The sequence below is a fragment of the Eulemur rufifrons genome, chromosome 10 (assembly GCF_041146395.1).
Source record: "Eulemur rufifrons isolate Redbay chromosome 10, OSU_ERuf_1, whole genome shotgun sequence".
NCBI classification, from domain to species: domain Eukaryota; kingdom Metazoa; phylum Chordata; class Mammalia; order Primates; family Lemuridae; genus Eulemur; species Eulemur rufifrons.
This window is the reverse complement of record NC_090992.1, coordinates 9,732,864-9,758,698: the sequence shown is the minus strand read 5'-3', so window position 1 is coordinate 9,758,698 and position 25,835 is coordinate 9,732,864. Positions and strand designations below refer to the sequence as shown.

At 38.3% G+C, this 25,835-nt stretch overlaps 1 protein-coding gene across 1 annotated transcript in view; it reads right to left on the bottom strand.

The window, feature by feature from the left end:
* Positions 1 to 25,590, bottom strand: part of KCTD16 (potassium channel tetramerization domain containing 16) — a 233,515-nt gene extending 207,925 nt beyond the window's left edge. The window contains exon 1 of the mRNA XM_069484157.1: positions 24,759 to 25,590. Coding sequence (XP_069340258.1) covers positions 24,759 to 25,590 — 832 coding nt within the window. The remainder of the gene's footprint in view (positions 1 to 24,758) is intronic.
* Positions 25,591 to 25,835: the final 245 nt, after the last annotated feature.

Sequence of the window (25,835 nt, the reverse complement as noted above, 5' to 3'; positions counted from 1 at the left end):
TCTTTCAGGAAACTTACCCAAATTCCTAATAACTTTGAAATTCTAACAAAGATACCATGGCTACACACACCACCAGGAAGAGCACATCACTTCTTTTAACAATTCCCTTATATATAAAATAGCATTATGGTTTCCTAAGTGATTTTAAGTGCATACGGTTTCAATTGATTCTCATAAACACTCTGAGATGCTGTCTGAAAAGTATTATCATCCCCAGTTTGCAGATAAGACAACTGAGGTCCAGACTTGCCAAAAATCACACAACTAGCAAGCCGCAGTTTAGGACTCCTCTTGTTCAACAAGCATTTATTGAGTATCTCTTTCATGGAGTGGGCTTCTCCTATGTGCCCACATGTTTGTACCTATCATAGCACTATGCTTATCATGAAGGATTGAAATCACCAACCTATTTGTTTCTCTTCTCCCCTGGACTGTGAGCTCCTTGCAGGCAAGCCTCTCTGTCTTGCCCTAGTTTTGTCCCTGGTGCTTAGCACCAGGTACACGCTCAGTAAGGATTTGTGAGATAGATGAATGGGGGTAGCTAAAAAAAAAAGGATGCCGAAGGATGTGTCAAAAGGGCTCAAATGAATTGTTTTGGATAAATGAAAATTTTTAATATTAATAGCTAACTAACGAAAGGAACTAACGCTCCTAAATGAAAGTAAGAGGAACCCATTGACTGTCGGGGTGATGAAGTACTGGAATAGAATCCCAAGAGACATAGAAGTTAGTCCCTGGAAATCTTCACGAAGACCATGGAAACCTATGTGAAATACCTTCCTTCCTGAATCTTTTTCATCTATAGGATTCTATGACCTTATATTGTGCAACCAAAATCAACATTTCACTGTTTGTTCCCACCTTCATCATTGCAACAATATCTGCCTTCCATCTACGGCCATCTGGTTGCACAAGCCCCACCTTCAGAATCAGAACTCTGAAATGTTCGCAGAACTTGAGGCTTTTTGGAAACTTGGCAGAGAGTTTGTTCTCCACAGTGATAGCATCAATTTCCCCAGGTGGGAAAAATGCCAGTGACTAGTAACAGTATCTGATGCTAAGCAACCAGAGTGGTTCCAGGAGGTGTCTGAGAAGAGCATTGCAGAGCAATTTGATGATGCAGTTCTGGCCTTGACTCTGCCACACCCTTCAGTGTGACCTCGGATTAATCACTGAGCTTCTCTGGTGGTCTATTTTGTTTTCTCATCTCCAAAGTGAGCATGTGCCTTCCAGATCCTGGGTGCTACGTTCTGTGTGACTGACAACTTACACTGAGGCGGGGGCGGGGGGCCGGGAGAGGGCATGATCAGACACTTTGGACAACCATCAAACTTTTTCTTTCAGACTAACCAACATTGTGAACAGTGTGGCCTGCTTTTTGGTTCTTTTTCTTTTTTTTTTTTTTTCTTGTTCCAGAAACACTGGAAAATAAATGTAACAGGTTTAGTGGAGACAATCTGGGTCAACACAGAGAGAAACTATGTATCAATTAAAATCAAAGTCTTTGTCCACAAAAGGATGAGGAATAAGAGAGACCGAATTTGTAATCACTAGGAAAACAAAAGTCACCAAAAAATGATGTAAACTCATTTATGTTTAACCTGCTCTAAATAAAAATAACCAACAGATAAGTTCACTGTTTAGACCATCTGCATCTGATAAGCATAAGTTTAAATCCTGGCACCATCTGCTCAACTGGAATTTGATACTGTATCAATATGCCAAATCACAATTATGATAGCAAGGACAGCCGTCTCGTGGCTTATGATCTCAACAGCAACCATTCTTTAATGGGATGAGAAACCAGAGCCAAGTCAACTTTGGTTGGAAATTATTTCAGTGCTTGATGCTCACCCTGATTAAAACCAAATAGAGGCATGTAACTGGCAAAGCCATAAGCAACCAGACTCTCAGGGTAGGAGAAACATTCTGGTTAGGGACCCAGAATGCCCAAGAACCCAGGACTTGTCACAAGACCAATGAAGGTAAGAATCAGAGCAGAGATTTTTATAATAGTTTCATCCATCTAGGGCTCATCACTAGTATCTGACCAACCAATTGACCTACCAGCATGTATTAGTCATGGGGCATTTTTCAGTTGGGTTGTAGGCAAGCCGTTAAAACATAGTGCTGAGATACTCACTGCCAATATCCTTAAATTCTGAGACTTTCAAGATCCGTTGTCCAAAGTCCTTACTTTACAAATAAATAAACTAAGGCCCACAAGGTTAAGCAAGTTTCCCAGGTCCCCATCCAGTTAGTACCGGAAAGAATCTCCTTTCTCCCAGACTAATCCTTCCCCCAAGATGCTTCCCCAGAGTCCCAGTGCTAAACGCATTTGCACAGATTTTTCTTGTCCTTGCCAAATAGGGTCACATGATTTTCAAGCCACTCACTCTGTCGTTTCTAAATGACTCTGCCTAGCTTGCTATCTTAAAAGCAAATTTCTCTAAGATGGTACCTTTCGTAGTCTTCAGTTTATGTCACAAAATAGGAGTTGTGCGTATTTTATATTACCTGTGTTTTACCATGGGGGAGCTATGATCATGGTTTTTAGGTAAGTGTAATTAATGATATGATCTCATCTATCTGCTGTTCCAGATGTATCAGATTATCCATTAATTCCATAAAAGCTTATGGAACCATCCCTTGAAGGTTCCATGCCTCTGCACAAGCTGTTCCTCCTGCCTGGACAACACTCCCATTGTTCCAGATCCCAGTTCACCAGGCCAACTCCTGCTCATCTTTGAAGGTCTAACTCAAATATCTCTTCTCCAGAGTTTTTCCTCACTTCACCCAATAGGCAGAATTGATTTTTCCCTCTGCATTTTAATTTTGCTCCCAGATATAGCACTTATTAACTATCTGATAATTACTTGTGTATGTGTTTGTGTCTCCACGAGACTATCAGCATCAAATGGAGAGACTGGGTTTTACATACCTTCAGCATCTAACAGTAGCTGACACATAGGAAGACCTTGGTAATACTTTGTTGTCTAATGATGTCAATGCTGTAACAGAATCCCTCCCAACACCTATGCCAGTTTTCTAATTTTCCATACACTGCCAAAGGTCCTTTGATATAAAAATTATCATAGTCAGCAAGTATTGGATCAATACCCTTAAAGCACGCATCGTGATGAGACTTGGGAGAACAGAGAAGAAATGAGAACACTCACATTCGCAAGTTATTTAAACTCTTTTGGTGGGTTTTGCGCCCTTTAAAATAAGAATCAGATATTAAAATGCTTTCAAAGGGCATGAGCTTTATTCCCATAGGCTCGAATTTTCAGTAGCGAATCTCAAAAGATGTATCTGAAGTTTGATGAGGAATAGAGAACATTATAATTTTCTATCTAAGAAGCAAAACATCCCTCATTTCTATAATAGTAATAATAATAAACGCTAACATTTATCGAGGACTTACTGTCAGCCAGGCACTTTACTGAGCACTTTACATTCATCATCTCATTTTACCTTCTCAGCGACTCCATAAGGCACTTGCTGTCCTTATCCTCATTTTACAGATGAGGAAACTGAGGCATCAAGATTTTAAGTAACTTGTGTGCACAAGGTCAAACAAGGAATATGTGGTAGAGTGAGGATTTGAACCCAGCCAAACTGATTCCAGCCCCTGCTCTAGTTAAACACAAACCACAGAAATGAAATAAAGAGCTCAGCAAACTCACTCCCCTAAGTGAAGGAGGAGATAGAGTGCTTTAGCCTCTCTTAGCTATGGACAGGGATGCCACACCCTTGAGAGAGGCACATAGAACCTCCAAAGAAAGAAAAAGCATGAGACTTTAATGCTTATCAGTCAAGAGGAACGGATTGTTAAAAGGTTGAAATCACTGAATCAGTAGACCATGTTCTGTGCATAAAAACAAGATTATCACCCATGCAAAATGACTTTCCCTAAAAGCATAAGCCGAGAACATTTTATTCCATCAATGGGGTGTGCTTGTGTATTTCATGGGGTAAAAATTGAGCTCACTTTTAGTGAGGCTAGTGTGTATATTTCCTGGAAATTATTGATTTATTGCTTATTGGGAAGCTTTTAGCTTTCATCTAGAAGAGACAGAGTTAGTGATGTATTTGTGTTTTCATCAGGAAAGAGAGGAAAGGCTGGAGTCCCTTTAAAGAGAGATTGGTTTCTGGCCCATCTCAGCAACTTATTTTTGATCATAGTAACTTTTGTCCAAAGAAAAAGGAGGAATTGTGATGTGTGTGATATAGATATACATATATAATGTGTACAATATATACACATATATGTAATATGTATATACCATATTACACACGACTTCTTTGTACAGTGTTTTAGAGTTTACCAAGCATTTTCCTATGCACATCATCTTAGTTAAGGCACACAATAATCTGATAAAGTGGATGGATTTGTTTCCATTTTTTGCAAGAAAACCCGAGACTCAATTTGTCCAGTGGCTCACAAAGCTATTAAGTAGCACAACTGGGGTATAAAACTCTAGTTTTCTGATTCCAAGTCCATGACTTTCCAAACAGCCACTGTGTTCACCTATCTTCAGGGTTTGAGTGAACTTGCTTACAAATTACCTCGTTGGCTCGATGCCTCTGACAGCACCTAAATAATTTATGATCCCTGAGATAGGCAAAGTATAGGTGGTAAACATGATGTGATGTTTGACCAAGCCAAACTGAATTTTTTAAAAATGCGTGAAGCTTTTATATATTACACTTCTCACATGAGAGTTAAAATCTGAGCTTTCTCTTGTGGAGTGAGGCTGGGAGCAGCAGCTTTTGAGATAGATGGCCCGTATCTCTTCCAAATAGGGAGGTTTGAACAATTCGTCTTGACTTTTGAAATTTGGAACATTCAAAGGCAACATCAAAAGCAAAAATATCTCATTTCCTTCCCATTACTGAGACTTGGCTGCTAATATTACAGCACCTGTTTGGCATCGGATGACTGGGAATGCAAACGCTTCTGTTCAAAAGCAAAATACAATAATTGAAGATTATATTCTTTACAATGGATCATCTCCTCCTGCTGTTAATTTTTTTTTTCCTAAGCAGAAAATATTACAATTATGTTTTAATCCTGGGAGACTTTTGTCTAATAAATAGTATGGTTTCCTAGGTGCAAAGCAGATACGGCAGAAATTAAATAGCCAGTACTAATTAGTGTTTTTTGATTCCTCCCTTTTTTCCCCTCCCATTCCCTGGGACTGACTGCTAGGGCAGGAATGGATTTATCACCATCAGATAAAACCAGTCAGCACAATTCAAACACTTGGGCAATTTTGCCTTATCTTCCGAGGTAAGTTGGGTTCTTTTATATTCATTATGGGTCTTGTTTATGGAAGATCTAAAAGATGTAAAACAAGAAAAACCTGACTGTAACAATGAGCTCCATTTAAAGAACTAGTAATGTAACAGCACAGTCCTTTGGGGATAGGACTGTGATGGACAGAACCTAAAGCCATTATCACTACACTCCTTGTCCTTTACAATGAAGTACAACAAAAAGGGGCTGGGATGGGGAAAAGAAAAGAAGAACTGTGAGGAGGGCTGACATGCAAACCTCAGACATCGCTTTTCTTTCTTCTTCTTCTTTTTCTTTTTCCCAGACTTAGGAAGAAAACTCTGAGGGGTAAGACTCCTTGCTGGTTGTAAAACTCAAATGGAAACAGAGTCGACCTTGATGGTCGAGAGCCCTCACAATATAGATTTCAACATAAGGCAATGAATTAAAAATGATTAAAATCAGAATTTCTCTGGGATTAAAGGAAAATGACAAGGATCACAGATTCCGTCTCAGCCTGTGCCTACTAGAATACCAAAAATGTTAACTCACAATTGACATGACTCTATTTAACAGCTGACGGGGCTGATGCGGCTTTGTTTATGAGCCTGGAGGACCATTCAAGCTGAAAATATGGCAGGTATCTGTAAAGCAATTATCAAAACCTAAAAGACAGTTCTACAATGATTGAGAGACAATTGCTCTGCCGTGGAACAAAAATATCATGTCGTTTTCCAATCTTGCATTAACAAATAACCCCAAAATCTCAGTGTCCACTGATGAATCTATATATACGATTAGGCTCCTTAAAATAAGACCCTCCAAAGCTGCACTTGCCAAGACAGTAGCCATTAGCCCCAGGTAACTATTGAGCACTTGAAATACAGCAGGAGTGACTCAAAGAGCTCAATTCTATTTTAAAGACTTTAGTTTAAAAATTGAAGCAATAAAGTATTTAGAAATAGGTTAGTGTAATATTTTTGATATATTGGGTTAAAATGTTTTATTCAAATTAATTTTATAGCTTCTTTTTACTCAGCATGTCCACCACCTGCCCTCTGTGTGGCTGTCCAGGCAGAGCCTTTGGAGGCTCCACGCACTTACATTCCAACCGTGAGGCTGAGAGAACAGGCCATGCTCAGCCTGATTCCCAGCCCTGCGCACCTGCTTTTCCTTCTGCCTATAATGCTGTTCCTTGTATTGTCTGCCTGACAAACTTCTTCTCATTCTAGACAGCTCTACTTAAGAGTTGTCACCTCAAGGAGGACATCCCTAATCATTCCACAGAGAATTAAGTACTTTCTCTTCTATTTTTTCCCAATACCTGCATCATTTTTATATTATAAAACTGTTCCATATATTCATACTTAATACATTCTTGAAGTCACGTATAAGGTCTAGCTGCATAAATCAAATCATAGATTTATACGTTATATAATTGGCATTCCCAAAGGAAAAAAATAGTATGCCCAATTACACCTGTCTTTTTAGACAGCATCTTTGAGATATAGTTTCCATATTTTATACATTTTTAACTATGATTTTTTTTCTTTCCTAATTGAAAACTCACTCAGTTGGCCTAAGTCCAATGATATCCACTTAAAGCTAGGGATGTGCCTCTTTCAGCAGAATTTCCATCTTTGTCTCAATTATACTAAGTTTATGAGATATATGGTTCTCATCACCAATTCCGCAGTTTCATTTTCAATTCTCTACTCATTTTTATAAGGTAATAAAGGCAAGATACAATAAAGTATTCAAATAATTATTCAAACATTTTCATATTGGCAAAGATAATAATGTAGCTGAAACTGAATTCTCAACTGCAGTTCTGTGCAATGCCTTTCATCTTTGTAGCCCTGGAACATGGAACGGTACAGTGCACTGCTGTTTAGTAGGTGCTTAATAAATCCATATTGGTGAATGACAGATTTAGTAGCCAAATGACATTTGAAAATCCTCTAACCCCTTTTAAGTGACCATGGCATAGAGGCAGCAAAACATACCACACATCAGCCATTATGCACAGTGGGGAAGAGAGATGAGTCTCACAAACCGGATTCAAATCCCAGTCTACTATCTCCTAGTTTGGGGAACTTGGACTTATTTACTAACTCTTAGCCTCAATTTTTCTCTCTAAAATGAAAATAACAGAGTCATTAGGCAGATAAAATAATATGGGTTTTGGGTTTCCAATACCCACCTACATGATCTTCGAGAACTTCCAACTCCTCCAAAAATCATCCTTCTTTTAGTTGTCCACCTAAATGGCCATACCTTGAACCATGTCAGTTTAATTACTTGACACTTCACAAGCTCAACTTCAAATGACCACCATGTCCTCCTAGGTTTCTAGCTCATTTGTTACAGTACTAGATTCCAAAAACCTTCAACCCCATAGGGATCTTTAATTCACTGATCTTATACCTTTTCATCATCCCTCATCTCCTTGATGTCCTCACTGAATTTCTTACCCACTTAAATTCAATGGTTAATCATCGAAACAAGTTGTGTTAGCTCTCTTGCATACGTCTTCAACTCTTCTGCCTGAGCTTTGGGAAACCCATGCCTGCAGGTTAGGATCAAATCCTGGACTACTCCCCACCTGTACCTATGCAGCTGGACATGGCTGGGGAAAAAGAGACAGCCATGCTGAATGATATCACTTGAAATTCATGGCCACTTGATTCAAGCGGGTCCTCAATGCCACTGCTCAATAATATATTTTCCTAGTTCATTTATTCTCCCATAGTCCTGGATTACTATTTTATATTGTTTTTTTCTCTTCAAATCTCAAATACTTCCTTCTGCATAAATGTATATATGTATGCATGTATATGTATACTATTACCATATGCACTATATCTACTACATATCTATTCTATATTCATATGCCCTATTACTGTGGATGAACGGACAAGGCTCATAACAAAGAATAAACTCTTTATGCACTCAATTCCATTCCTTCTTACTTGTCCAAGTATATCTCCCCAGGTGCCTCTCCCCTCTCTCCTGCATTGTTGATTTTCCCCTAACCACTGGCTCCTTCCTATAGGCATACAAACATGCTGTTTTCTTCCATCTTAAATAAAGTCCTCCCACTTTCTATTCTACTATCTCATTTCTATATTTTTTATAGCAAAACTTCTTGAAAGTCTACAGTCACTTTTCCCAATTCCTTTACTCCCATTCTCTTTTAAACGCATTCTGATGAGGCTTTGGCCCTCACCAGTTTATCAGAACTCCTTCTGTCAAAGTCAGCAATGACCTCCATATTGGTATATCCAATGGGCATTACTCTCAGCCCTCAAAGAATTTATTCTTTCAGCAGCACGTGACTCAGTTAATCATTCCCTCCTCCCTGAAGCATTTTGTTTTCACTTTCCTTCCAGGACACCACACTCTTCTGGTTCTCCTCCTGCCTCACTGGCCACTCCTTCTAAGGTCCCTTTGCAGGTTCCTCCTCAACTCTGAAATATTAACACTCAAGTGTTCAGGCCTCAGTTCTTGAACCTACTCTCTTTTGTTACTGCATTGTTCCCTTGGTGTTGTCATTCAGTCTGTTGGATTTAAATACTTTGTGTATGCTGAGGACTCTCAAATTTATATCTTAAGCCTGAACCTCTCCCAACTTCCTACTATCTATATGAACATCTAACAAGCATCTCCAACTTATCATGTCCAGAATTTGAGTTCCTAATATTACCTCCAAAAGCCTGATCTTTCCTCAGTCTTCTCTATCTTGGTTAGTAGTAACTACATTCTTCCAAGTAGCTTAAGCTAAAAATCTTCGGGTCATTCCTGACATTATTCTTTCTCTCCTACAACACTCCATGCCATTAGCATATCCTGATGCCTCTACCTTCAATATATATCCAGAGTCTGATCATTATCACCATTTACACCCCTGCTGACCTTATCTGAGCCATCTCCTTCTCACAACTGAATTATTCCAACAGTTGTCTAGTTGATAACCCTGCTTCTTCTCTTAGTCCTGTTAGTCTGTTCTAAAAACAGCAGCCAAAGTTGAATATAACAGCTAGTTTATTAAAATGTAAGTCAAATTTCCAATACTACATAGCAAGCAGCTTTTTAAAATAGGCCAAATCCTGTTGCTTACCTGCTTGCTGAAAACCCAACGATGGCAGCCCCACCTTACCCAGAGTCAAAGCCAAATTCTGTACAAAGACCTGTAATTCCTGAAACAATCTGGCCTCCTGTTCCCTCTCTGATCTCATTCTCTTCTAGTCTCTTCCTTCCTCACCAGCTCCAGCTACGCTGCCTCCCTCTAAGCAGCTTCTCCAATAGACCCAGCACTCCCCAATCAGGGCCTTGTTTTTCCCTCTCCCTGTTAGATGCCTCGTAGTTTGAAACCTCATCTTCTACAAGCCTTTAGTTTGAAACCTCATCTTCTACAAGCCTTTATTTAAATATCACTAACTCGGTGAAGATTTCCCTGCCTAAAATTCCAACACACATCACTAAATCCATCCTGCCTCATTCTCCATAGTGTTTACCTCCCTATCCATGTGACATAATTTACATTTTACTTATTTCTGTTGCTTATTATCCATCTCCCCAGGAACACATATACACATCCTAGAATATAAGCTCCTTGAAGACAGAAAATAATTTGTTTTATTCAGTGCTGAATCCTCAGTGCACATATTAGCTGTTAAATAAAAATTGTTGAATAAATGAATAAAGCATAAAACCCTTAGCACAAAGTCTGGCAGAGATAAACCATCCCCATAAAAGTCAACTATTATGTATTCATATAGACCAAGATTATTTTTTCCCCTCAGACTCAAACTCAGAATCAGTCTAGGCTCAATCTCACAGTGGATAATTGAAGAAAGAGTAAGCCTCATTTAATGAACTCTTACATTATACTTCCTATGTTTCATGGATTGTTCTAAATGCTTTAAAAATATTAGCTCGTGGATAGGAAAGACCTGTACTCTACAGATAATCCAATGTAACTTAGCAATTAAAAAGCATTTGCAGCCTTGAAGTCAGCTGGACTTGACTGGAGTCTGAACTTGATGTTATTAGTAAAACTAGTTGTGATCTTGGGTAAGGATCTTCCTAGGTCTCAGTTTTCACATTTATAAAATGGGAAAAGTAATTCCTACCTCCTAATTGTTCTAATGAGAAATCCTAGAGTTCTACATAGAGAACATTATAATTATAATATGTACAAAGCACTTATTACAGTATCTGCTGGGTGACTTATACCCAATTAGTAGCATATATATAATTCAGTTTAGAAAAAAGTAAATAGCTAAATGGGAAAAAATAGAAACCATAAGAAACAAGGAGAAAAAAAGAATTTATACTTCCTTGTCTCTAGGGTTCTAGAATTTTCATCAAGATTCAAAAGGGAAAAAGGTTGCGAGAGTCAATTGGTTTTAAAACAAAGAACCAATTTTTCTTTTTAGTTTTTTGGTTGCAACATTGCTGTTGGGATGCCTAGGCTTCTAAAATAATGGAAAGCTGTTATTAACATAAAATACTCATACCAAACTTATTCTCCCAAATAATGTTCCCCCAATGCAAAACTGGGCAAGCTACTAAAACAGAAGCTCACTTTCAGAATATTTTATGATTTAAACAGAGTTTCAGGTTAGTCATAGGTTCATGCTTAAATGTACCCTTTCTGTGGGGACCAACAATGCCTGTCAGGGCACCTGGATTAATCTTGCTTAAGAATACTCCACTTAATAGACATTGGAGACTTGGAAGGGTGGAAGGGAGAGGTGGGTGAGGGATGAGAAATTATTCAATGGGTAAAATGTACATTATTTGGGTGATGGTTACATTAAAAGCCCAGACTTGACTACTATGTGATATATGCATATAACAAAACTGCACTTTGTAACCCCTTAAATTTATACAAATTAAAAAAAAAGACTACTTCACTCATCTCAGTTTTACTACTGATTCTAGAACCAGAAACTCCTCATATGCCTTTTTATTTTTTTATTTTTAAACGTATATATTTATTTTTGCTTAGGTATTTGGTGGAGTGGAAAACAAGGATAAATTCTCTGTATTCCATGTCAAAACGTTTTTGACATCTTTTTTGTACTATGAAATCATGCGCCTTTTCATATCTGTGGTACCTTGGAAATCAAATTCTTAAAAATAATGCTGTGTAGGAGTCTCTGGGAGAAGAGATTGTATCCCAGAAGTTTTGTGTGGGTAACTGAGGACAGATTTGCAGATTTCAGCCCAATCTGGTTTAATTTTTTTTTTTTTTAAAGTTGTATCATTGGGAAATCGTGTTCCTAAGACTTGAAATGTAAAGGAAAATCAGTCAGATTGAACACCTTCTACCATCCACACACCCTACTGGGGGGTTTACGTGGGCTTCTCATTGAGTCTTGGGAGGTGGTTTCCTTGAATAGTGGCTTTGGCAGTTCGAAAAAGGCAGCACTACCATCTGGTCTTTCTATGGGATGGCATGACAGTTAAGAGTGTCAGTATTAGGATCAGGGCAATTAGGGTTTGAATTATGCTTGTGCCGATTAATAGTTAGCATGGTGATGACGTGAGTCTGTGGGGGAGGGAGGCTTATTTTAAAGTTCAGCCCCATCGCCCACGCTTGCTCTCTCTCAGTCCACCCTCACCCCCATTCTTAACATGAACCAATGACCTTTTCTTAAACTCCAAGCCGGATGGGTGCTCCTGGGTTCCTTCTATACAGAAATCCTGAAGCAGCCCCCAACGGAGTGACCTTGAACACGTTAAACCTCTCTGAGCCTCAGTTGATCATTGTGGAGGTTTTGTGAGTGTTAAATGAGAAACACCTTACATGACACATGATACAGAATACAATAAGGATTACTGTTATGCTCTCTAAATTTTAATATATACCACTGCCTACCTCTATTTTATTTCTATCTGAAGTCAGAAGGACTTCAGTGGCAAGACAGCAATTATTTGATTACATTGCATCTGGTTGTTTTGAAGAAAACTTGTTTTCCCATAAAAGGAAGCAAATTACCAAGGCAAATTACAGATCATAAAAAATATGAAAATACAGCTATGATAAAAAGAAAGTGTTCCTGCTGTTTTTATACAGCAGAATACGGCTGCTATGAGGAATTATTTGCAAACACCCCCCGAAATAGGTTTTTTGTTTACAATTAATTCTTCATGTCAGAACAGAAAGCACCATTTTAACCAGAGATTTTACCACAGTTTCTTAAGCTCTTTGGAGGGAAGATACATTATATTGATCTAATAAAATAATAAGGCAACCTTAGATTTTATTCACAATATATAAAACAATTCCAAACTACTAGGTAGAAAGCATATAAAGTCAATTGTAGAAGCCATTTTCCACCCCATTTTCATTAGAAATAACTCCAATTGCTTGCGTTGTTACAAAAAATATAAAGTGCATAATTAAGGTAACATTCTCTGACAGATCCAAAAGAAAGAAGCAAGATTTATTTTTGCTCTTTAATTTTTCCAATAATTGCCTTCATATAGACTTGTTCTGAAAACTAAATATAAGTCAAATGAAAACAAAACAAATAAAAATGAACACATCATTAAACCTGAACAAAAATGGGAAAAGCCAATTTTTTTCAAAAGAGAAATTCACCATTTGTTTAGAATATCTGGGTCAGGTTTTTGCAAACACCTACACTGAGCCCTACATTTCCTGGAATTGCCCCAAAGACCACCAGGAAAAAAGGAAGAAATGGGGAATACGAAGGAACACCTTAACCACACACAATTCCCACTTCAATCAAAACAGGGCCCCTTTCAAAGATTCTCTATGTTGGTTTCTACCTTGGACTTCATTTAAAGCCTGGCAACTCAAAGAGAGGAAAGTGAATCACAAAATCTTGGGATTCCTCCCCTCCCCCCACCCCAGGATGCTCTGATTTTACAAATCAAGTTGGTATTTTGCTTAGTATAAAAGATACACTTCAAGCTCCCATCCAGAATTACAGTTTACAGGGCTTGGATAAGAAATTTGTTTTTATCCATTTGGCCAGTACCTGCACACAGTTAAGTCTACAATCATTACACAAATGGAGGAGATCAAAATATACCCAACATATCTTTGATTGAGTGCTACTCAATCTTACAAACATATAGCGCTGGTGCTGCAGACCTAGCAAAATCTGCTTTGACCATTGGTATCTAATTGCTTTAGCAACTTTCTAAAAGAGGACGGTTAAAACCTCTCTCTTCCTCCTCATTGTAGCTACCTGTCCTTAAGACATTCTCCAGTTGTTCACTCAAGCTAAGATAAAATCTGCCTCAATAGCAGACATATAATCAAGCAACAGTCACTTTGCATACATCATTATTTGCTACTCAGTGTCCTAGGAGGTAATTAAATCGGTCCACTGTTCCTGTCATAGGACTGAGGTACCTGAGGTTCCTGACTTAGCAAAGTAACTTTCCCCACTCTTGCCCACTTCTTGTTTCCTCTCTCAGGGTTTAAGTTGCCCTTTTCTTTTTTTCTCTCATTTATTTCTACAAATAGCCAGATATTATGTTATATTATATTACATTATGTCATATTATATTTTATATTTATACACAGAAAGATATACTTACATGCATGTGTTGTGTGTGTGTGTGTGTGTGTGTGTGTGTATCATCATAACCTTCACCATGGGAGAGAATTTTATTATACTTTTATATGGTGAGGTGGGGAAGATAGAGAAAAAATAATGTATTGAGTGCCTACTATGCACCAGACACTGTACTAGGTGCTGAGGATATAAGAGAGCAGGACAAATATAGCTCCTGCCCCCATGAAGCTTAAAAACTTACAGAGAGGGAGAGAGTGTGTGTGTGAATAAACAGGTAAATCAAACAAATAATTACACCTGTGAATAGCAATGGGCTGGAAATAAATAAACTGCTGAATAGCGGGGAACTAGGAAGACATGAGCTACTTCAGTTGAGATGGTAACAGAGGCCTTTTCGAGGAAAATCCGTTAAAGCCTGACCCGGAAAGATGAGTAGGACTCAGAAAGACGAGAGGTGGAAGGAAGAAGAGGTGAAAGGTTTGAATGAAAGAGAGAATTGCAAAGTTAGAAAAGAATGATATTGGTTCCTGGCATCAAACAGCTATCATTAGGAAAAAAATCTAATGAAATGAGAAATGAAATGATTGTTAATAATCTTAAAGTCCTCCTAAGCCATCCTAGGATATAACCTTTCTGACTCCATCTACCAGCCAGCATTTTAAAGTCAACAAATGCATTAAAGATTTAAGCATTTTCTCCTCTCTAAGAATTAATATTAAATCAGGTTTAATTTCCTGACACCCACAGGCCAGATTAGCTCGCTATCCTGCTATCAGTGTACACTTCCCCATCACACTAGACTGAAATTTCCCATTTACTAGTCAAATTTCTCCCTAAACCATACATTCCATGAGCACACTGACCATATGCTTCTGTTCACAGGTGCATTCCTGGAACTTCATGCAATCTTGTGTACATTGTAGGTGTTCAGTAAATATTTCTAGAAGAAGTAGATGAGCCAACCACTGCAAAGATGTCTAGGAACGTAACACACACAAATGCAAAGGGCAGAGCTAGGTCATGGTACCTGGCATTTGCTCATGTGACCAAAAGGCAGTGATAAGAACTCTCAACAAATAAACTGACGCTAGACCTAAATCTGCCTATTAAAGAAGGTCTTTCTGATGAAAGGATGTCAAGATGTGTCAGTGTGTTAGAAAACAAGATTATACTTCATTACATTTTTTAATTTAATTTGGTCTCTGTGGAAAGGTGCAGATGAAGGAAGGTTTGAAGTGCCTGCAGTTTCCAATCAAGGAAGTCTTTGCAGATTGTTAATCACCTCCCTGGCACATGGTGGGGAAATACTGGAAAATAATTAGCATGAAGAGTTTGTGGATCAGAATCATGATTCTTTGGATACAGATATGACATTTTCTACCCATCTCAACTGGACAGTCCTACAAAAAGGTACTTTTTTAGAAGATATGTCCTAAGTATGAATCAATACGATCTTTTTAAATAAATATTTTATGTTTTTGAGCATATCTAAAGCAGGCCTAAAAAGGTTGAAAGTATCACACATTATATTTTCAGTCATTACCTCTCCATGCCACAGGAGTAAGTACCCAGAAAAGACAAGCAAAACTGCTCATTTTCTAAACTATACTTTTATTTGATAAATAGGAATTAATACCTTCTATTTTGTTGCAGCTCAACAAAATTGAACAACTCCACACAGGAATCACTCTGTTTAAGGAAAAAAAAGAGATATCTCACCTAGTTGACTAGAAAGTAAATTATTAATAATAAAAACTGAATCTCATATTCTGTTTGCATTACAGTGTAAATTTGCAGGCACATTCTCATAGGAGAATGTCAACTGAGATAACTGAATACTCAAGCTGCAAGAATATTAGTAATGATGCCTAACTACTACTTGATGTGTTTTGCATTGTAGGCCAGCTCTTTTTCTGTGTGGGGTATTTTCAGAACTCTGCAACACTTCTCCAAGTCTAGAGAATTCCTTTGGTTTTAATTCCATGCCTCTGCCATACTCGGACATCTGTATGCCCCATGTCCTTTATCCCAATCACTAGAATTTCTCTGCTGCTCCAGGGTCTCCTTTTTTCAAAAGTAACTATTCCTGGAACTTAGCTCTCATTTTTTCTATTTCATTGCCTAGCAGTGTTGATCTGGACAGTCCACGGCGTTGTCTAAAATACAATATACAACAGCTGGAAAGTGTCTTAAGTTTGCCGCCCAATCACATACAATGAGTTGCCTTCTATTTTCATCAATGTAACTAACTCATAATCACATTATATCAGATTTACTCAGAATAAAAAGGCGCTATAAATTGGGCTAGGGAAATGATTATAACTTTCTGCTTCGAAATGGAACTGATGAATACAAACAGAAAAGTATGAATTTCCTCCCATTGGGCAGGTTTTGAATGGGTCACATGGTGACAACCCCCCATTAGCAATCTTATTTCCTTTTAATGCCAAACAGCACAGCAACTCACAGCGTGAGGCAAAATGTCTTGTTTTCATTTCTGGAGCAATTTAAATGATCCTATTGTCAATGGCATACTCAACCGTTTTCTGTTACCATAAAGGAGAATACTCTGTCTAGGCGGAGATTCATAAAAGGTTATTCTAATTCTGCAGTGACTGAATATATAATTTAAATTGTACTCTTAATTTTCAATTTCACCACACGTTCCACTTAGGTTCTGAAAAGCCATAGGTTGAAATCAAGGTGAAGGATGGAGGGAGGAAGCCACTCGTAATGACTTCCATTATGGAATAGCCAGGGTGAAGCAAAGAGTTAGTAGAATTTGAAGGCTTTTATGAGGTTTGCTTTTATGATTATTCAGATTCAATTAAATAGCTAAAATTTTCTTTTATAAAGCCACCTCTAGACGTTTTTTTGTTTGTTTCTTTTAACATGCCTAGATTAATAGACTAAACAAAGTATCCAAGAGGACTATTAGAAAGAATCGGCTATTTAAAGAAAGCACTTGTGCCTCTCATGCCTGAATTCCCAAAAATCCTCATATTTATTAACCCTTCTAGAGCACTGACTGGGTGCTACGTACTGTTCTAAGCACTTTCTATATATCAACCCATTTAACCCTCATAACAACTTTATGAGGTTCTATTGTGGTCATCCATAGAACAAGCACTATTGTCATCATCTTCATTTTATGGATGAGGAAACTGAGTCATGAAAGTGAAGTAATTTGCTAATGATCGTATAGCTAGTAGGTAGCAAAGCTGGGATTCAAACTCAAGAACTCTGGGCACCAAAATCCAGGCTCTTAACCACTATATCATGCTGCCTCTGGCAGTAAGGAATGATCATTAACATTTATGAGAAGAGAACAAAGGAGGAAATGGAACACTTTAGCAGTAAGAAAATTAAGAAGGCAACCTGGTCAGTCTCACAGTACACTTTACCTTCCGGTAGACTTCTTTTCCTATTGGGAGTCTTTTATCAATTTTGCAGCACTTTTCTGAAGCCTGAGTCCCTCCTGCGTTGTTCCTTAAACCCTGGCCCCACCTTGCCTCAATTTGCTCCTTCTTGGATGAATCAACTAAAAGGAGACCACAGGAGAGTTTGCTGCTAGTAAGTGTTTTCTCGGTTCCCTAGAGCCAGAATCTTTGTGCAGGTGCTAAGAGTTGAGCACCTTTCAATGAGAACTCCAACTTGTATATAAAATGCTTCTTAGCATTCATTGAAAGTTAAGAAATACCATCATTATTATTTAAAGCAGCACTCACACACACCATCACTGCTCTCTAGTTCTTCTCTTAAGAGATAATACAATGGTAGGTATATTCAAGACCGTGGCATCTATGACCATAACAGAATATTGCAGTAGGCACTTCTTTGTGTGTATATATATATGGAGATATTTATAGAATACTGAACCTATATTTGTGCCAGGTACTGTAACAGGTATTATGATGAATTTGATAGACATAGTTCCCATCTTCACAAAGCTTACAGTTGGAGAGGCAGTTAAATAAACAAGTATAATGCATTTTATTTGTGCTAGGATGGAGGAAAAGAGGGTCCTAAGAGGCAAAGATAAGGGGTACCTAGTCCAGGTATGGTGGACTAGGAAAGGCTTCCCAGAAAAAGCCACCTCCAGATCGGGAACTGAAGTATTTAGTTCATCAAAGCAGGAGAGAAGCAGAGGTCACTTCATAAAGGGCTGTGATTCAGTGTTAAGGAGTCGTGTTTATAAGAGCAGTTGTAATGCAATGAAGAAATGTAAGAAGAGGAGTGACACGGTCAGACTCACATTTTGGAAATCTCATCATGTGTGCAGCAGGGAGAACAGACCCAAAGAGGAAAATACTGGATATGGGGTGGGGAGGACAATTTCGATTTCTTTGCAGTAGCATCAGAAAGTAATACTGGTGGCCTGGACAAAGCTAGCATCGGTGGAGAAGGGAAGAAGAGGATGGACTTGCGAGAGTTGAAGGAGAAGAACCAAAAGGACTTGTACAGATTGGAGAAAGTGGCTGTGGAGAAGGAAGAGTCAGGAATGCCACCTAGGTTTTTTTGTTTGTTTGTTTGTTTTTCCCTCCTTGGGAACTGGGTGAGGAATCATGCCATTTACCAAGATAAGAAACACGGGGAGAACAGAGGTTTGGGAATCACAGATGGGGAGTTCAGTGGAGCTTCAGCACAGTTGAAAGAATCCAAGGATTCTCAAATGTACAATTAGAATAGCCAGAAGGCAAACTTTCCCACCCAAATGATGCCCTCTCACTGTCAACAAGACCCCTAACGGTCGGCCAGTTTAATGCAGCGGGATACCAGGTCTTAAATGACTGAAAAGAAAATTAGGGGCCTCTTTTATTTCCTGCTTTGGCATCGGAATTAACTTGGACACTGGAAAGATAGGCTTCAATTGCTATTTATTCATATGATGAATATGAAAAAGCTAACAATAAAAAAAAGTCCTTACCTTGTCTCTATAACATACGGCAGTTGAATCCACCAATACAAATTGAAAATGAACTTGGATCACTTGTGAAGATTTCTTGTCAGAAATACTGAAACTGGATCTGATTAAGCCTCTAGAATCTACAGTCTACATCTAACAAGCTTACGAAAATCATAGGGATGGGAGAGAAAAAAGTGTTCATAACATCACAGAGATCATAGAGACGGATCAGCAAAACCCAGAATGCAGGATAACCAACATTATAAGCAACTGGGTTTCATGAGAAAAATAAATTGTTTAAAAAAAAGAAGAAGAAAGAATGAAAAATAGAGATGGAAAGGGTTGGGGGGAGAGAGAGGGCGGGTGGGAGGGAAGGTGAGAGGAAGAGGGGAAGGAAGGAGCAAGGTATTAAAAGAGACTTAAGATATATATTTCACCACTTTCTTGCTTATAAGTTACATCAATATTTTTTACATTATGAAAGAGAGAAAAAAGAAACAGTAACGAAATATAATGATGGACTTCATTTGGATCTTGACTCAAGTAAACCAACTTTAAGAAAACATTGTAAGAAAATCAGGGAAGTTTGAACACTGGCTAGATATTTAATGATGTTAAAGAATTATCAACATTATATGTGATGATGGTAGTAGATTATTTGAAAAATTCATTATATTTTAGAAACATATACCATGGGATTTGTGAACGAATGAAATGATTGATGTCTGAGATTTGCTTCAAAATAATCCAGTGAGGACAGGAGGGGAAGTAAGTAGGGCTACAGCTGAAACAAGATTGGTCTTGTAATGGTAATTGTAATTAATTATTAGAGCTGGATATTGGCTACATAAAAGTTCAGTAAACTATTGTCTCTACCTCTGAATGCATTTGAAAATTTCTGTAGTAAAAAAAAATTAACTGACTTGCCAAGAAATACAGTATTTGAGTATTGAAAGCCATCACAAAGACCAAAGAAAAAGAGCAACAGTGAATTATGATGCAGAAACTGAGCATTCATCTATCAATTTCTGGAGAACTTTTTTTCTGTGCATCGGACTGGCAATCCTTTTATGCATAGTCACTCCTTTCTGCATTTTGTGTTTGGAGGTGTTCCAAATGGAGCTTTGTGGCACATTCTCAGCTACTTACATTTCTAATTTTTTTGATAAGCTCCAAACCTCATTAGGCTGTCAAGAACATTTGGTCTTCTCTTTCCAATCATACTTACTTTTTTAACTTATCTAAGACCCTTGGAGGCAACCTAAGATGCCTTCCCTTTCAGCCCACACACTGAGGCTTCTTTTGCTGCCAAATTCATTCAGTGATGCCACAGACCCAGGAAGAAATTATTTTAATCGCCTCCCACGAGGGATTGGGCTCAGGTAACAGATCTTGTTTGGCATGGAAGTGAAAACAGTGTAATAAAATATTTTACCAATGTGCTTGTATCACTGTTATATCCAGCCCAATTCTCAGCGCACAGCATCTTCAAGACATAAGAAAAAATTATATCTGCTATTCCTATGCTTGATCATTGCTGTTACCAACCAGTATCTTTCTGAGTGTGGGTTTGACTTCATGAAGAAGCCTTATACTTAGATTGTACTTCTTTTAAATTATAAATTAAGAAGCTTTCAGTCATAAGAACATTTCCTTCAGGGTAAAAGGTTGCCTGATCCTCAACTATTAAGAGTGCTCTTATGTACAAATACCCCCAGGAAGAGTAACACCATATTTTGAAAGCATTTTAAGTATAATGACAGAGCAGAATTTTTCCTGACAGCAAGTTTTCATTGTGGCACAGGGGAAAGATCTTGAGAGCAAGAGTGACTCAAACAGGAGGATGGGGGAGCATCTGAGATGAGAGGACAGAAAAAAGTCACAGAAAGAGATGCAGGTGGTGGGAGAGACCAAACTGGACATACCTCACAGTTTGGGCTACACTATCCAATGTTTCATTTTGAGTGAGCCAATGCGATATCTCCACAGGTAATAAAAATTGAACTTATTACAGTTTAAATATCCCTCATGCAAAATGGTCAGGGCCAGAAGTGTGTCACATTTGGGATTTTTTAATAAGGTTTTTTTAATAAGATTTATACACCTTATAAATATGGCCTGAAAGTAATCGTATTCAATATTTTTAATAATTTTGTGCACTTATACGTGGAATTTTCCACTTGTGGTATCATGTTGGCCCTCGAAACATGTTGGATTTTGGAAAATTTCAAATTTCAGATTTTTGTATTAGGGATGCTCAACCTGTATTGGTATCTTTTGAGTAACCATGATAAAAGAGCTAGAATCATTTCAGGATAGATGCATTTCCACCTGTTTTCCTAGGAAAGCACATCCTCTTATTGAAGCACTTAAGGTAAACCTTGGTTAAATCATTCACAGTGGCCAGACCATATGTTTCTTCCCAATACAAGGTCATGCAGCGGAATCCTAAGTGGGAAGTAATTTCTTGATTACTTGGTTACTTTTTCTCAGTAACCTATCTTAATCAACAACCCCGACGATATATACTGTGTATAAAAGTAATTTAGGGACTTCTGTGGAAGCAACTCTTTAAATTTAAGGAAATGAGGCAAAGAGAAAAAGATTAAAATGCACATATAAGCTGCAATTTGTTGGAAAGGTGATGAATCAGTGCCTGTTTCTATAATTCACAACATTCAGGGTAAATATTTTTGGAGTAAGTGTCCTGCAAATTAAACTCCCCACTTGTGGTCATGTTATCACAGTTTTATTAGAGGCAAATGCCTTTAAATCTTAGGGCTTTCAGCCATTCATCTGAACTCACTCATGAGTAGGCTTAAAGAAATGTGCATAATTCTCTCCAACCAAGAACAATCTTCCCACTCTCTCAGGCATTAGAAGATGGCTCTAGAAATAAGGGGTTCATTTATTTCCATGAATCTATGATTTTGTTCCTAAGTGGTGTGAATGGTTATTGAGTATCTAGTTCAAAATCAGGATTTCTCTTTTCCAAATTACTTAGCTCTCATTTTACTTTAGAGGTGAATCAAAAAGGCATTTTCTAATATTTGTGATATCACTCCTATATAATGCTTGAAAAGAAAAGTAATTATTTAGCCAGATGGGTAGGAAAGGAGAAAATATACCTTCTTGTTGTTTTAAACTAAAACAAAGGACATATCTAAAATACTTTGTGAGACAATCCTAGGATAGATGTTTCTTTTCCATGTTCCTATATAACTCACATTAACTCTTTAGTTGAAGATAAGTGAATCATAATCCATAGTATCTCTCACATATCATACTTTGGTGTGTGAGTGATGTAGACTAACACATTTCTCACCTCCCTCTTAAACACATACAAACACCTGTTGACTTTTTAATTGTTCATAGTTCTACATTAACAAAACACTCACTCAAAACTGCCTGATGTTGACCATCAATTCTAGGTCCACATGAAAATGTAAATGAGGTAAGAATTGAACCTGTTAATAATTGAGAGTTAGATTTTGGTCTCCCAAATTTCTGTTGGAAAACTTGGAAGAAAAACAGGCAAACAGAGAAAGGAGGAGTCTCTCCCCAGAACTGTCAACCACCATATGCAATGCACTAATTTCTTGCTGTTTATTTTTTACTGTGATATTGATTCATGGAAAGTGACTCTGCATTTTCCCTGGATTATTAGAAGAGTCTTATTGCTTGGAGTTCATTCCTCAGATCTAAGCAGTTTGTCAATACGTACATACTTTTAAATTTTTCTTCCCTAAACCCAGGAAGAAGTTGAGTTCCTCTGTGAAAAGTATCTTTGCATGCAGTCAACTCTCTGCTTTAGAGCACCTCCCATGGTTTCAGCCCATTAACCCAAGCACAACAGCTTGATGAATTAATGCTTATATGGGCACAGTTGGCAGCTTCTAATTAAATAATTATGGCTAAGCAGCTGCACGGAAGCTGTTATGTACCCTAGAAAGCCAGCTGTCAGTTTTATTGGTCCTAAGACAGAGGAGGAGTTAACACTGAGCTCTGGATGTTGGGTACAAAAGGGAAGGGTACCATCTGCAAGATACATGCTGTTAGTATGGAGTTCCTGTGCATTCGTGCTAGCCTGTCTATGGGGAGATGGAGAGCAAACTGCTCCTCAGCAACGTCCCAGCAATCCAACAAAGAAAGAAACAATTGCATGATCAGGAGAACAGAGCCTGTCCAAGCAATCTAAAGAGGACATGGTGTTAGACAGATGAGCCTTTGATGAACACAGAAATGCCACTGAGCTAGCAGGCAAATATACTTCAGTTTGTGGGTCTTATTTATGTGAACAAGTGATTAGAAATCTAGTGTGGTCTTTTTGGGGGGTATACAACTGGCATGTTTTTCATTTATTTGGCTATAGCTTCTTGAGATGCTATGTTTTCAAATATTAGAAACTGGAGAACATGGTAACATCAAACTGACATCTGAACTATCTCTAAGAGATGCATTTTCCCAAAAAGTTTGGAGACGATATTTGTTCTTCAGAATCACAGATAATGTCAGATTCCTTTATGGAAAGCTAAAAAGCCAGTCTTATCTCTAGACTAGTGGGAAATCCTCCAGAAGGAGGAAAGCAGTATCTCGAGATTAAGCTCTAGCATAGAGGAAGATACAGATTATAGATCAAAGCCATAGATGGGATTATTAGACCAAATGTTTGTTACTGCACATCAATACACTGCTGAACTGACAGCTGATTTCATTTTTCTTCATAGGCTGTTCTGTCTATGCAATTCATGTGTCTTCACTTCTAAAAACCAAATGTGTGATAACCCAGGAGAGCACAACTCAGCTGCCCACTGACCTCATCACCAAGGTTCCCAGCACCATCACCAAATGAATCAACTCGACTGTAGGGAAAAAGACTAGTCCAAGAAATTTAGTCCTACTTTTATGTTTAAAGAAAATTGGACATTTTAATCTTGAATTCTGGATTTGCTTCAGAATAAGAATAGAGGAAATCGAATGTTAACACTGGAAACATATTTCTTGTGGAATTCACTTCGCCCAACTCCCAGGCCTGTTGAAAATCAGCAGTTAAATCAAGCACCGAACAGTACAGGCTGATTAACTGTTTCCTTTCAGAGACCAATGGCTCACAGTTTATAGCTTAGAATAATGCCATTTCACAAAATGAGGCAAACTGTACCATACATCAATTTAAGCAAATGAGCTGACCTCTAAGAATCCCTTATTTTAAAGGGCTTCAGTATAATTGTTTTCTTTCCATTCTGTCTGGTTTCCTTTTATGTCAGTAATTCTATCACCTCAGCTGTCTGAAGGTGTTTGATGTGATTGACAATTCTCAAGGATCTAATTACTTTTAGATAGCTCTTAAGAGTTAAAAGTTCAGCTTAATTAAGTCTGCAATGCAGCTCAAGTGTCAATACAAAATGCTAAAGAATCAAATAGCAGATTTGTAAAGTCCATAAAAGCAAATTTCAGACTTGGTGGGGGAGAAAAGGGGCCTTTCAGCAGTCTGTACTGCCATCTAGCCAAGACCACGTCATTCAGTGCAACGTCCATTTGTGTTTTCAAAGCCCCTGATAAAAGCAAGTCTTTAGCAACCAGCAGAATAGACCCTAAAGTTCAGCTAAATGAATAAACAGCAGTACTTCATCCACGCTGAGTCTACCAAGCTCCCATGGACCAACAGCCAGGTTGTAACCATAAACCTTATCTTCCCAATTTAATATCTGGCAAAAAAAGACATACATACTTGTTTTCATTTTACATATTGCCTATACGAGTATCATTTGCATCTTGTGATTTTTGAGGCCTTTGAATATTCTGTGACTTCATTGGAAAAATGGGTAAAAGTTGCTTTAGGTAAGACACAAGAGCTGAATTATAACCTCAAATACTCTAGCTATAATTCGAGAGTAAAAACAACCCCAAATCATATTCCTTAGATATTGACAGAACACATGGACCATATACACCTGGGAAAGAGAATTGACACACATGAAAAATTAAAAGAACCCTTTGTACTTACGGTAGAAGACATATTCAGTGTAGCTTGACCAGATCTTGTCGTCTGTATATTGGTTGATGAAAGATGCTGTCACTGATGAGTTACAGGCCACCATGTGGAATCCACACTCTGACAACATATCAAAAGCCCTTTCCAGATGCTTGAATTTGAGATAAAATCTGGAGGTGTATCTTTCTGGGGCTCTATCAGGGTCTCTGCTTTCATTCAAAGTTTCTCCAAAGACTTCCTTTGCCAAGGAAATCCTTCCACAAACCAGAATCCTGGGAACTCTCCGAAACTTGGCATCTGCCTGTCCCTCTCTGCCCAAGGTGCAGGATCCCCTGTAACCCACAGTAATGAAACCCCACTTGCGGTCGGCAGGGAGCAGTGAGGAAGGGGGGCAGATTCTCGTATCACTCCCCTGGGAGGCATCCTCAAAGTCACTGTGGCAGAATTCTTCCGGGCTTTGCTTGATTTCATCGGGGGTCAGGAGTTTGACCAAGTCTGGGAGCTGGAAGTACTCAGCTTCCCTTTTCAGTCTTCCTTTTTCTGGAAAGTGATCAGGCAGAACCACCTGCCTGTCCCTGAGATAGTCCAGAATGTAACGGAACAAGAATCCATCCCTGTCAATGAAAAACCTTCCCTTGGAGTCCTTGGCTAGATCATTAGCCATGTCTCTCTTTGGGGAAAACATTTTCCACAGGAGGGAATGAGGGATGCTTACTAATGTGGAATGGCGAGTGAAATAAACTTGACCCCCGACATTCAGCTCTACAACCTCAGGGAAGGAGTTGGGAACTGTGGCCCCTTGTTCTCGAGGATAATAACGACTACAGTTTCCACTGAGAGCCATTGTCTCTTTCTTCTTCTCCTATTTTGATTTAAAGGTGAAATCCAATGGAGTCACAGCCTTATGCTTTGCATCAACTTGTCAGGAAGGGAAAAGAATGCTAACTTGTTAAAAATGACCTCCTCTTACCCCAGTTTTTCCCCAGGAAAGCAAAATTTATAAGAGTCCACAGGTGAAGTGATGCTGAAAAAGTAGTTTAAACCCTGGCTGGTGGTGAGCTATTAATTCATGGCATACAATCAACTCAT